This window comes from Nyctereutes procyonoides, unplaced genomic scaffold, assembly GCF_905146905.1.
Source record: "Nyctereutes procyonoides isolate TBG_1078 unplaced genomic scaffold, NYPRO_anot_genome, whole genome shotgun sequence".
Classification (NCBI taxonomy): domain Eukaryota; kingdom Metazoa; phylum Chordata; class Mammalia; order Carnivora; family Canidae; genus Nyctereutes; species Nyctereutes procyonoides.
Genome location: NW_026575048.1, coordinates 21,130,105 through 21,142,464, shown reverse-complemented (window position 1 = coordinate 21,142,464; position 12,360 = coordinate 21,130,105). Strand labels below are relative to the sequence as shown.

The following is a 12,360-nucleotide window of genomic DNA, read 5'->3' as shown; positions in this document are numbered from 1 at the left end:
GTTTCCAGAGGGATTCCCGAGACCATGAAGGGCGTCAGCACCTTGGCCAGTTCCGGGGGAGGGAGCAGGGAGCGTCTACCAGGTTGAGAAGCCCGGGCTTCGGGGAGAGGAGGGGCAGGAGGAGGCAGCGGTCGGCCCCAGGTGGGCAGAACGGCGGGCGGGGCCCCACCGAGACCGGCGCGCTCACAGACCGACCGCTGAGCGGCTCTCCACGCGTATTACGCGCAGTCCACTCCCACTCCAGCCCCGGCTGCGGGCGGAGAAAGCTCAGCGGTCAGCCGGCCGGAAGGGGCGAGTCTTGCGGCGGAAGTCCTGCCCCGGCCTGGTCACGTGGGAGGGGCTGGACGCCGGCGCAGGTGAGTGCGGGGCGAGTCTCCCCGGGCTCGAACCGTCCCGTGCCTGGAGCACCCAAGGCGCGTGTGACTGGTCCAGGCTCAAGGAATGAGAGGCCCTGTTTCCGGTGTGGAGTTGGGCCCAGGAAGCATACGAGCTGGTTCCAACTAAGTGAATTTGGGGACCTACCAGGCTCTGGGTGAAAGCCGGAGCAAACCTCTCCTCAGGAGGGTCTCGGTAGGGAAGGAGGCCCCTAGGTGGCTCTGCGTTAAGACTGAGGGATTGAGGGGGCGGGGGGAGTGCCACCGAGATTCCGCAGCCTCCTACAGCCCGCTTCTGTTACCTGACTGTCTCAGGCGACCCCTGTCACAGGAAGCATCCCTCTTGAGCCCACTGCCCCTCTAGGACATGGAAGTGGGACGGGGAGAGGAAGTGGGCCCAAGGGAAAGCCAAGCGCTCTTTAATTGTGGGGATGGGCAGTGGGGGTGACCCCCCTCTCCTCTTGGCTTGACAGGAATCATGGCACTCTGGCGGGCATACCAGCGAGCCCTGACTGTTCACCCGTGGAAAGTACAGGTCCTGACAGCTGGTGAGTGAATAGATCTGAGTGGGAGCAGGCAGGCTGATTTGGGAGGCAGAAGCTCACCTCACCACACCTCCCTCATTTTTTGCTTCTCTTGAGCCCCCTTGAAGTGTTGGCTGTATCTCATCTAAGGCTGTCCCCAGTCTTTTGAAGGGTGGGTCCCCAAGGCTATCCTCAAGGAAAGGATATACCTAGCTGTAAAGTAGGATCTGAAAGCCCCCAAAAAGCAAAGGACTTTTCTCCCTTCTGGTGAAAGGCATTGCCCTAGGAGAACTTAACTTAGAAAACTAACAATAGAGGGGTGTCTGGATGGCTGAGTCTGTTAAACCTCTGCCTTCTGCTGGGGTCATGGTCCTGGATTCCCAGGATAGAGCCCTGAGTCAGGCTCCCTGCTCAGCGGGGAGTCTGCTGCTCCCTCTCCACCCTGCTTGTGCTATCGCAGTCATGATCTCTGTCTCTCTCTCCCAAATAAATAAAGTCTTTTTTTAAAAAAGAAAACTAACAATAGCAGATGCTTCTCTAACATCTTACAGTGTGCAAAAACACTTTCAACGTATTATCTCACAGAGTCCCCACCAGGATCTGTGAGCTAGGATTACTTGAGTCCACATTAGATTACACATCTTAAGTGCTGGAATTAGGATTTTTACCCCATTTTATTTTTCTTCATTTTTTTAATCGTGAAATGTATCTTAAGATACAAAAGAATAGTTGGGACATGTATGTATAGTTTAAACAGTATTAAAACTGATTACTCATATCAGTACCCAGCTTGAGACCCCTTGAGCACCTGTCTCTAACCAGCCAAGAAATAACTCCTTTCCTGGATTTTTGTTTATATTCCTCTTTTGCTTTCTTTATAGTTTTACTACCTATATATGCATCCCCAAACAATATACTAATCAGTGATTTATGTTTACTCCAAATCCAGTGATTGGATAGCAGTCTCACAAAGGTAGCCTAGTGACTTACCTGCATTTGTTACCATCTTTATTTTGCACAGTAGCTGAGGAGCAAGGGGATGGCATAGAGATAAGTATGTTTAATAGGGGGGAGAACTAGAAGGTGTGTGACTGGGGGCAGTGCAAGAATGATCAGGTTAAGATGAGATCTGGTCTATGTTTAGAGGAAGAGGAGAGGATTCTAGGGAGGACTCTGGGCTTCTGAGAGGAAGACCATTGAGAGGAGTGGCAGGCTATGGAATCCAGGGGAGAACAGCAGGCCTGTTACTGGAACAACCCCACATCAACACTAGAAACTTCACTGGGTGACTGGCCAAGGGGCAGACGATTTTGCCCCTCCCCAGGCCCCTCTCCAACCTCCGTGCCTAACCACCCCGTCCTGTCCTCAGAGTGTCCGTCAGCCTGCATGACTCACCTGGTTGCGTGGGTAGTGACTCATGCTGGACTGTGTGGCTATGATGGGGACTGACACGCTGGGCCCTTTGCCAGCCTGACTCCCTCAGGGCCCTTAACTGCTGGAAGGAAGGTTCCCCCCTCGTGGCCATCAAGAATAGAGGGGGAGGGAGAGTCCTTGTGTTTCCCTACCTCAGAAAGGTACAAGAGGAGGAGCTGGATTTCAGAGAGGTCCCCATGCAGACGTGGCCAAACCGGGGTACTGGTCTGTCCATGCTGGAGCTTGCATTACCTCATCATCTCCATGTCGCCCTGAAGCACTTTCTAGGTAGCACTTTTCCCAGACTTCTTCCCTGCTGTTAGTATATTGGATCAAACTACAAATAAAAGAAGGAGGTAGGTTTGGCTCACCAAGCTGTTTTCAGCACAGTGCTTCCTAAGGCCCCCTGGGATAGCTCCTTATACTGGAAGACATAAGAGAGATTTCAGACTTGGAGTTGGAAGAGCAGGGTTTTAATTTTAGAGCTGTAGTCCTCGGAAGCTGCATGAACTGAGGCAAGTCAGTCAGTAAACCCCTTGGAGCCTCAGTTTCCTCGTTCAGGAGTTGAGTCTACTTAGCTGACCTCACAGAGCCACTGTAAGGGTTCTCTCTGTGAAAAGGCTTTAGAAATAAAAAAATAAAATAAAAATGCTTAATAGACATAAAGACTCCTGAGCTTGGCATTTTCATGAGTGTTGGCAATCCACACACAACAAACTGTTCTTTTTTTTTTTTTTTTAGATTTATTTATTTATTTTTTAGAGTGAGAGAAAGAGAGCAGAAGCAGGAGGGGCCGAGGGAGAAGAGAGACTCTCAAACAGACTCCACACTCCTCACAGAGTCCGAAGCAGGGCTTGATCTCACGACCCTGAGATCATGACCTGAGCTGAAACCAAGAGTTGGTTGCTTAACCAACTGAGCCACCCAGGCGCCCCTGCACCGTTCTTTGTCTAGTGGTATTTCGTCTGAGTTTGTTCCATTTGCCTTAAATTCAAACATGGGTGACTATCTCAGCCTTGGCTCTCCAAGCAACAGAGCCTGAGGCTGGCACAGGTACTTTGTAAGGGAGCAGGAAGTAATCCTGGGGGGGGGGGGAGCAGGGAGAAGGAAGATCAAATAGCATATTGCTTAGGGCACATGGCTACTCCATCCCCTGAAACTGAGAAGCTCTTTGAAACGCTTTTTCAGACCAAAGGGAAAAACAGTGTTTTCTGGAGAAAAGAAACAGTTACATACCAGCTCTCATTTCACATTGGTGAAAGGTTTGCCACATGGGCTGTCAACATCTGTGTGCTGCTGGGTTTCCTGGGCGCCATCCCTGGGGTTAAGCATGGATGGTACATCCCCAGCTATGACCCAGGCCTGAGGCAGGATCAGTCAGGTTGAGCAGCAGTAGTGGCTGGAGTAAGGGATAAGTTAATCGAGATCTGAAATGGTTCAGAAGAAGTATCTGATACACCTAGTGTTGGCCAAGTTAAATTCAGGAGCAGAGCAGCCTGGGAAAAGGAGGCCCCTTCCAGTCTCCAGTGGGCCCTGGGCCCAGCTCCACCCATTTTTGGCCACTCTAGTCCTGCTATGGGGCAGCTGAGCTTCTGCAGACACTGGTTTCCCTGGAGTCTGAATTCCGCCAGGATGTGAAAGCTCAGCAGGCAGTGGAGCATCCAGTCCAGCCCCCCCCCCCATCCTGATCCTGATCCCGATCCCGTAGAGCAGGAGTGGCAGAGGGTGCGGTGACCCACACTGATCCCCTCAGTCAGTGGTAGAAATGGCCTTAGAATATAGTGCGCTTTCAATGCCCTGCCCTGTACTTGAGACTATTGGGGCCTCAGAAGGTAGAGCGTAGACCCCGTTGGTCTGAGCTTACATATCTGACAAGCTGCAGACCTTCCATTTTGTCTCATCTTCTAGCAGTAGGATAGCTTCGGACTAGGAATGGGGAGAGCATTCAGACCCATCCCAGAGGATGCACTCCCCCCTTTCTCTGCTAGGCTTCAGTTGTCCTGGGGTCTATCAGAGATGGCCCCCAGCCCAGGCAGCTATTTAATGTGGAGGCTTCTGGGGAAGAGTGAGTCAGCAGCACCGCTGGCCCCCTGCCAATAGCTCTACCCGCCACCCCAGGCCTACTGTACTCAAGGACACATCTCCTGCTCCCCAACCTTCTCTTCCATGAGCATTTTATTTTCTTGTATCGAAGACCCCATATTGCAAAAGCCAGGAGAGGAACAAAATAGAGGAAGTAGGGAACTAGGAAGATGGTGTGGAAGTTGGGGCTTTCCCACTGGTGGGCAGGGGGTGGTCACAGATAGATGGGTGCTCAGAGTAGACTCCCCCAACCCCCTCACTCCACCGAATCTGGTGGCAAGTGACGGCATGAGAACTGGCACCTACCCAAGAGCATGATGTCACACCTGCGCCAGCGTCTGCCTACTGGGCTGCACGCCCAGCCTGGCATTGGGCATCACTGCGCGGCAGCCCCTTGTCCTGCCCCATCAGGGCTCAAGCATTACGTCTCTGCAAGCCTCTCATTCCAACCCCCTGGAAACAAGTCCGAGGAATGGGGAGCCAGAGCACTGAAAGATCTGGACCAACCGATTATGTCCCGGAGGACTCCCAGTATCTGACTGGGGCCCGTTTGGGCTCTGGCACTGGGGAAGGTAGAATGAGGAATCTCAGTGTCAGCTCTTCTTGCTCAGACTCACTTGGGCCAGAGAGACAGGCCTTGCTCTGAGTTCAGACCAAAGCCTTAGGCCACCCTGGAGTTGCTGCAGGCCCAGGGTCCTGATGATCTGCGAGCAGAGGAGGAGCCACTGGGCACCGTTGTGTCTGAAATGGACAGGGCTGGCAGGGGCTACAGAGCTGTGCGCCCACTCCCTCACTGCTGCTCTTCCACTCAGTAGTCCCTTGGGCTCAATGAGCACGGTCTGGGCTCCTAGAATCCATCTTTCTCAGAGGCTGCTGGCTTCCCGGACTATGCTTTTCATTCCTGCTCTGCTTTTGCTTGTTGAGTGACCGTTGGCCAGCCACAAAGAGTGAAATCCCACACCTCCCTCTCTGCGACTGCTGTGACCCAGGAATATTGCTGCCTGCCCTCCCCACACGGTGACAAGGAACAGAGAGGGTCACCTCCTGGGGAGTAAAAGACAGGAAGTGCATTAGTCCAAGAAGTGTCTCTGACATGCGGCCTTCGGGGCCTTGTTCGGGCAGGAAGCTCTTGCGAGTAGAAGCCGCAGAGGCTGCCTAGCTGCCACTGACCCTAGAGCTCAAGCCTCGGCCCCTCTGTGATTCCCTAGCCTCCTGTTCCTCGAGAGAAGGCCTGGGTTCAGCCCCCACTCTGATCCTTACCAAATAACCTCATCTCTTAAAGACATTAAATGGAGGTGTGGCCCTACCTCCCAGAACTTTCAATGCGTGAGGGCCATTTGTAAACTGTAAACATATTGCCAAAGCAGAACGTCAAACCATTAAGTCTCTTCATTTAAGAAGTGACTGCCTTCTGTTCTGCCCTCCCCGGGCCTTCTCCAGGCACCCTTCCCTCCATGCATGGCCACAGCAACGAGCCCTCCCTGGGGGAGGTAAGGCAAGGGGTAGGGAGTAAGTGCTAACTGCAGGGAGCAGGGAGCAAGCCTTCAATTCCACGGGTCCTTCCACCTTGAGCCTGACACGTGGCCCAGTAGGCTACTCAAGGAAGCACTGCTGCCTTTCCCAGATTGGGCCTGTTGGGGGCAGTACCTTTGACAGTTTTCCTTGGTTGGTTTTCTGAGGACCTGCCAAGCACTTTGTTAGACGTGGAGGGGAATAAGAGAACAAAGATGTCTAGGATTCTCTCCTGCCCTTGGGGAGGTCGTGGCTAGCATGTTCTAGGAAGAGCCTCCAGCACTTTGAGAGTTTCAAGATGAGGAGAGGCAGGCCTGCCATGATGGGTGCGCCGGGGGTCCCAGAGCTGCTGTGTGGCCAGGAGTGCCAGCAGCTGAGGCCAGCAGCCTAGCTCACCTGGGGGGTGGGGCGGGGGTCACAGCCCCAGCCCTTGGCCTTCCTTCGCTGCCTCTGATGAGACTGCTTAGGGGCAGGGCTTTGTGGAGGGTGCAGGGGAAGCGCAGTGAGTATGCGGCCAGCATGGAGGTCAAAGCCAGCTCTGTACTAAGGACTAGGGTTAAAGGATGTATTTGCTTGGTGCTAATTGAGGGCACAGGGACAGTGGTGGGTATGGGGCTGGAGGGGGCCTCTCATTACTCAGCGAGATGGACAGGTGAGCTGGAGATCATATGGTCATTCCCAAGTGGCCCTATGTGCGTGTGCGTGTGCGTGTTTGCTGGAAACCATCACGCCACTATGACTGATGGGGGGCTCTGTAAACAATGACAGTTTCTATCTCGGTTTCTGAGTGTGGGTGTCTGACTAGGATTGCTTGGAGCAGGGTGTCCGTGTGAGTGAGGGAAGGGGAAGCAGGTACACAGGCCTGGGGGAGAAATGGCTATAAATCTATTGTCCACTCAGTCTGAGGTTGTGAATGGTGGGGGGGCAGGTATGGCTTTACCGGATATCTGCTAGGAGGTGCCCAGGACTCCTCTATGTGGGGACTCTTACCAGTTCAGTGATATTCCTGCCTGGGACCATGTAAGCACTCAGGTTTTAGAAAGAGAATTATTCTAGCTGTCCTCCACAAAGAGAGACCCCAAGACTGAGGTGAAGGACACTTGCCAGTGTCTAGTTGTGGAGTGGGGGAAAAGCCCCAGGGTTCCTTACCATTCTACACATGATCTATTCACAGTACGGGTCCTGGACAAATCATTGTGTAAGAAATCAGGCCACCTCGTTCTTGCCTTGGTTCTGCCACTTACTGGTTATGTGAGCTCCCAGACCTTTATTTCATACCTCAAAAATGAGTTTGGATGGAATTATCTGGAAGGCCTTTCCAATTTTGATAGTCCATGGTTCTCAGCTCCAAGCACCTTAGATTCTCCTTCATCTGGAGTCTCTGACTGTGACTTCCCTTTATTACTCCGTACAGAGTCTGTGGGCCCTGGTCTGATCAAGGCTGTTCATCCCAGTTTCTGGCAGGACACAGGGGAGGCGTCACCATCCTTGGGAGAGGAGAACTTTGAAGCAGCAGTAAAGGACCAGTCATTTGCCCCACCATCTCTTAGGCTCAGAGTGTCAGAGCCTCGTTCAGGGACTTATTCCCTACCTGGAATGGCAGCCCATCTCCAGGAGGTGTCCTGACAACACCCGTGTACCCTGCACAGGGTCCCTGATGGGCCTGGGTGACATTATCTCACAGCAGCTGGTGGAGAAGCGAGGTCTGCGGGGACACCAGACTGGCCGGACCCTGACCATGGCCTTCCTGGGCTGTGGCTTTGTGGTAAGTTCCACCCACAGCCGGGCTGCTGGAGGACTGGACGGTGGTCTTAGTTCCATGTCATTCTTTAGTTTCCCTTGGCCTCTTTCACATCTAAGCCAGCCTTGAGTGTCTGGTTCCACTTGGATTTGGCTTCTAACCTTGAGAGAGGAACTTTGTGATGTGCTCCCTGAGCTTACCACATGCTGTCTGTCCTCCCTGGGGTTTCCTCTAGGGCCCTGTAGTAGGAGGCTGGTACCGGGTTTTGGACCGGCTCATCCCTGGCACCGCCAAGGCTGATGCACTAAAGAAGATGCTGTTGGACCAGGTGAGCAGAAGGGAGACGGACTCGGGAAGTGGGAGCTGTGCTAGGGGAGGGCGGGGATTTGAGTGCTCACAGAGCTTTAATTTCTCTCCCTAGGGGGGCTTTGCCCCATGTTTTCTAGGCTGTTTCCTCCCACTAGTAGGAGCGCTCAATGGCCTGTCAGCCCAGGACAACTGGGCCAAGCTCCGGCGGGTGAGCTGGGCTGGGGGGAGGGGGGGAAGCGGTCTCTGTCTGGCAGCCTGGGAGGCCCAGGGGAACAAGGCAGGCTTGGTGGGGGTGAGCAGGGGGACGTGCAGGCAGAGTCCCAGGCTCTGGAGAAGAGGAGCTAAGGGGCTGTGGTGGGAGTGTGGTCTTTGAACTGGTCTGTGCTGGGCGCGCTCTGCAGGCAGGAGGTGGGGGCTGCGTGGCAGTAAGTGCACGTGTCAGCTTTTCCTCTCTGTCTCCTCAGGACTATCCTGATGCCCTCCTCACCAACTACTATGTAAGCGCTGACACCGCAGCTGCCCGTTCTCCTGCTTTCTTGGGTCCAGAAGTGCTCGGGGACAGGGCCCTCCTGATGTAGAAATCCCTCAGACAGGATGACTCTCTCATCCCATGTGGGCATCACACCAGGGAAGCACTCACCCAGTGGTCCACTTTGTTCTTGTCTGCAGAAGGTGGAGTAGGACCAGGCAGTGAGTCTGGGGGTCGGGTGGTGGAGGCAGCCCCCCAACCTTTACCCTCCTTCTCTTGTAGCTCTGGCCTGCTGTGCAGTTAGCCAACTTCTACCTGGTTCCTCTTCATTACAGGTAAGACAGATCCTTACTCGACCCTCTGAGCGATGCACATCACAACAGCTGGACACAGCATGATTCTTCTGTCAACCTTGAATCACTTTAGACCCTCCCAGAACACTGCTCCGGTCAGAGCTCCTCAGACTCTCAAGCATTTTATTCAGAACTTCTTTTCCTTTATGGAACCTATCCCAGGACCTGCCCACTGACCTTTCATCTCCCTGTCTCCATACTGCCCAGCCCTCACCTTTGGTGGCATACCTGCAGGGACAGTGCCATTGGGGGGGGTTGCCTAGCTTAGACAGGAAGGTATACCCAAGAGCCAAGTAGGAACCTGGGCTGGTGGGTCCACTGCAGACTACTGTTTGACCTTAATAATAAAGGCAGTTGCTGAAGCCACAGTAAAAATACAGTGCAACTCAAGAGGAGTAGTTAAAATTGTTGGGAGTGAGGGGACATTGGGAGCAGAGACACTCTTCAGAGGGGACAGAGTCAATATTATGTGAATAACATAGCTTAAAGGAAGACTTGTAGACCAGATCCACCAGAGTCTTTGCAACACTCTCTGAATGTAGAGAGAGGAAAATTTACAATCAAGAGAGGGATATGGCGGGCAGCACATTTTTGGAAGATAAAAATCTCAGCCGGTTCAAAGGTAGACAGAGATGTGTATGCAGCAGGAGCCTGGTCAGGACCGAATAAGAGCCATGCTCAACGACATGAGGGTGTTCCACTTGTAGGCTCTTGTCCAGGACACAGAGCTCTGGGATGATACCTGACCCCGACCTGCTTGTCCTCTGGCCCGAGCCACACGTCCCTCTGTCCCTCGGGGCTGATGGAAGGAGACCTCAGTGTGGACGTGCTCAGAAACCAGCCCTCCTTTCCCAGCTCTGCCCCTTTGCTTGCTCTTCCTCCTCTTTCGTCCTGACAATGCCACCTCTGTTCCGCAGGCTGGCTGTCGTCCAGTGTGTTGCTGTCATCTGGAACTCCTACCTGTCATGGAAGGCACACCGGCTCTAGGCCGGCCTCACTCCGGTGTCGGCGCCTGCTGTGCTGCAGCATGACCTCCAGTGCGGCCAGATGGCCTCCTCCAAGTGGCCACATCGGCTTTCCTGGGGTCCTGTTGCCCCTCAGAACTTAACAGGCTTAGCACCTGACTCCTTTGGAAATCATTTCAACCTTTATAATGGTCTTATGCCCACCACACAGTAGGCACTCTGTAATTGTGTACAGTCTTGTTAGCTGTAGTTTGTACCTGTATCCCAGCAATGCCACTTGTCCCCACACTTCACAGACACATCTGCTCTCTATAACCTTCCCAGCCCACCTGGAGCTCTGGCTCTTCTGGGGCCCTAAACACTTTATATGGTGCCTCCGGAAATCTGTTATTAAATACATAGTTTGAAACTTGCAGAAATCTATGGGGGCAGTTAGAACTTCTAGAGCTAGAAAGAAGTCTAGAGACAACCAATCCCAATGTTCTCCCACGGATGAGCATGCTGAGGTCCACAGAAGTGAGATGGCAAGTCCACACCACCAACCAGTGGCAGAGTGGAAACTTGAACGCACATGTTATAGATGAATGTTTGTATGCCCTCCAGAATTCATCTGTTGCAAACCTAATGCCCAGGGTGATGGCATTAGGCAGTGGGGCCTCTGGGAGGTGATTAGGTCATGACGGATTCGTGCCCTTTTAAAGCAGCCCCAGACAGATCCCTCACCCTTCCCACCATGTGAGGACACACCAAGAAGGAAAAGTTAGTGAATACCACATCTACCAGTGCCATGGACTTGGACCTCCCAGCTTCTAGAACTGTGAGAAATAAATGATGTTTATAAAATACGGAGTTGATAGTATTTTTGGTATAGCAGCATGAAGAGACTAAGGTTCCCTTACTTCCTACCAAGTGATCTTAACTGGAGGTCAAAGGTACAGTAATACTACTGCTGTGATTCCCAGAAGAAAAACTAACTTGGTAAAAACACTACTTTGCAGCAAACTCAGAAGCAGATGGACCTGCCTTTTGTGGTCTGAAAGCCCCCAGAGGCCAGAGGCTCTTTTTAAAATAAATGGTGCCTCAGCCAGACCACCCTAGAATTTAGACCATGAGGCTGGAATAAGCTCGAGAATCCTGGCAGGTGGGCTGCCTCACTGCCTTGCTGCCTCTGGGATGGTAGCAGAGTGGGAGCTGGGAGCCAGCTGTGTTCCGGATTGCCTTAGTTTGCAGAACTGATACTAAGGACTAGGGACTAGGCCTGAGCAGCACAACCTTCTCCCAATGCCTCTGGCCCCTTCTAGAGGCCAAGAGCAGAGTGATCACCACCAACAGCCCTGAGGTCCAGCCTCTCTTCTGTGTGCCATAGAACATCGGCCACCTGACTGGTCTGATAAGGGGGATGGCCCTAGTCCCTACTGGCTGTCTTACGCAGGTAAAGGACTCTCGTGGCTCCCAGAGCAATGGTAATGCCCCAGCAGCTTCTCCCGCCCTGAAGGCAGGGGCGCTTGCAGCACTGGCAGCAGGACCCAGAGTGGAGGGTTGTGAGGTGCGCCCCTCTGGGTCTCGCAAGCAAGCGGCCGGACTCCAAGCTGCGGCCGTCACTGCTTCTACAATCAGTACATGTCCCTCGCTGACGTCAGTCGGAGCTGTCCTGGGGCTATAAAAGGCTGGCGGCGGTCCCGGGACAGACCCCGTGTTCCTCAAGGCGCCCTCAGCCCGCCCGACGGCCAGAGACTGGAGCCCGTCCTGCAGCGTGTGGACACTCTCCAGCAACCTGTGAGTGGCTCAGAGCATCCAGCCTGACTCCTTAAGCACCAGGACGGAGCTCAGCTCACCCACCACGACTCGCGTCAAGGGAGAGAGGGAGGACAGGGTGGCACCGGGCTGGGGCAGCGGCTGGGACTGGAGGGAAGGCTGTGGGCATCAGGCGGCAGCCGCAGGGGCCCGGCCGCGGGGCTGGATGCGCGTGGGAAGGGGAGTGGCGCCACTTGCGACTGCCCGGGACGCACCTCACCGCGCGCTCCCCCTGTCTGTCCAGGGCCGGCGGCACCATGAAGCAGAGGGGACGCGCGGCGCTGCTGATGGCGCTGCTGCTCCTGGCACAGCTGCGCCCGGGGAGCAGCCAATGGAGCCGGGAGGCGGCGGCGGCCGGGGTCCGGGACCCAAGACTGCGCTGGAGCCCCGGGGCGCGGAACCAGGACGGCGGCGCCCGCGCGCTGCTCTTGCTGCTGGCCGAACGCTATCCGCGCCGCGCGGGGCCGGGCCGGTGGGGATCCCGGACCGCGGGCGAGCGGCCCAGGCGGGACGACCCTCCGCTGTCCATTGATCTCACTTTCCACCTGCTGCGGACCCTGCTGGAGCTGGCGCGGACGCAGAGCCAGCGGGAGCGCGCCGAGCAGAACCGCATCATATTCGAGTCGGTGGGCAAGTGATCGGCGGCGTCTGCAGCCGCGATAACCTCGACCCCCGTCCCCTCTCCCCGGGCCCGGACGTGCGCGACTGGAACTGACCCAGTCCCGCCAGGCTAGAGCGGCCCAGGGATGCCCTGAGCACTCTGTGCGTCACCAGTTTTTAATAAAAGTGCTGAAGAGCCTTTGGCCTTGGTTGTGGGGCGCAGG

At 54.6% G+C, this 12,360-nt stretch overlaps 2 protein-coding genes across 4 annotated transcripts; both read left to right on the top strand.

Annotated features, from left to right (window-relative positions):
• The first annotated feature begins 317 nt into the window (after positions 1–317).
• Positions 318–10,587, top strand: MPV17 (mitochondrial inner membrane protein MPV17). Of its 3 annotated transcripts, none has more exons than XM_055327526.1 (8): positions 318–356; positions 848–922; positions 7,555–7,670; positions 7,882–7,974; positions 8,068–8,163; positions 8,420–8,452; positions 8,707–8,759; positions 9,695–10,587. In XM_055327526.1, the coding sequence occupies exons 2-8, from the start codon at positions 853–855 to the stop codon at positions 9,762–9,764; spliced, it is 531 nt and encodes a 176-aa protein (XP_055183501.1). In that variant the 5' UTR covers positions 318–356; positions 848–852; the 3' UTR covers positions 9,765–10,587. The 3 variants fall into 3 exon arrangements, with proteins under 3 accessions (XP_055183501.1, XP_055183503.1, XP_055183502.1); XM_055327527.1 differs by lacking the exon at positions 318–356 and adding an exon at positions 520–570; XM_055327528.1 differs by lacking the exon at positions 8,420–8,452 and having other exon boundaries at positions 324–356.
• Positions 10,588–10,678: 91 nt separating this feature from the next.
• UCN (urocortin) lies at positions 10,679–12,354 on the top strand. Its single transcript, XM_055327529.1, has one exon. The coding sequence runs from the start codon at positions 11,794–11,796 to the stop codon at positions 12,172–12,174; it is 381 nt and encodes a 126-aa protein (XP_055183504.1). The 5' UTR covers positions 10,679–11,793; the 3' UTR covers positions 12,175–12,354.
• Positions 12,355–12,360: the final 6 nt, after the last annotated feature.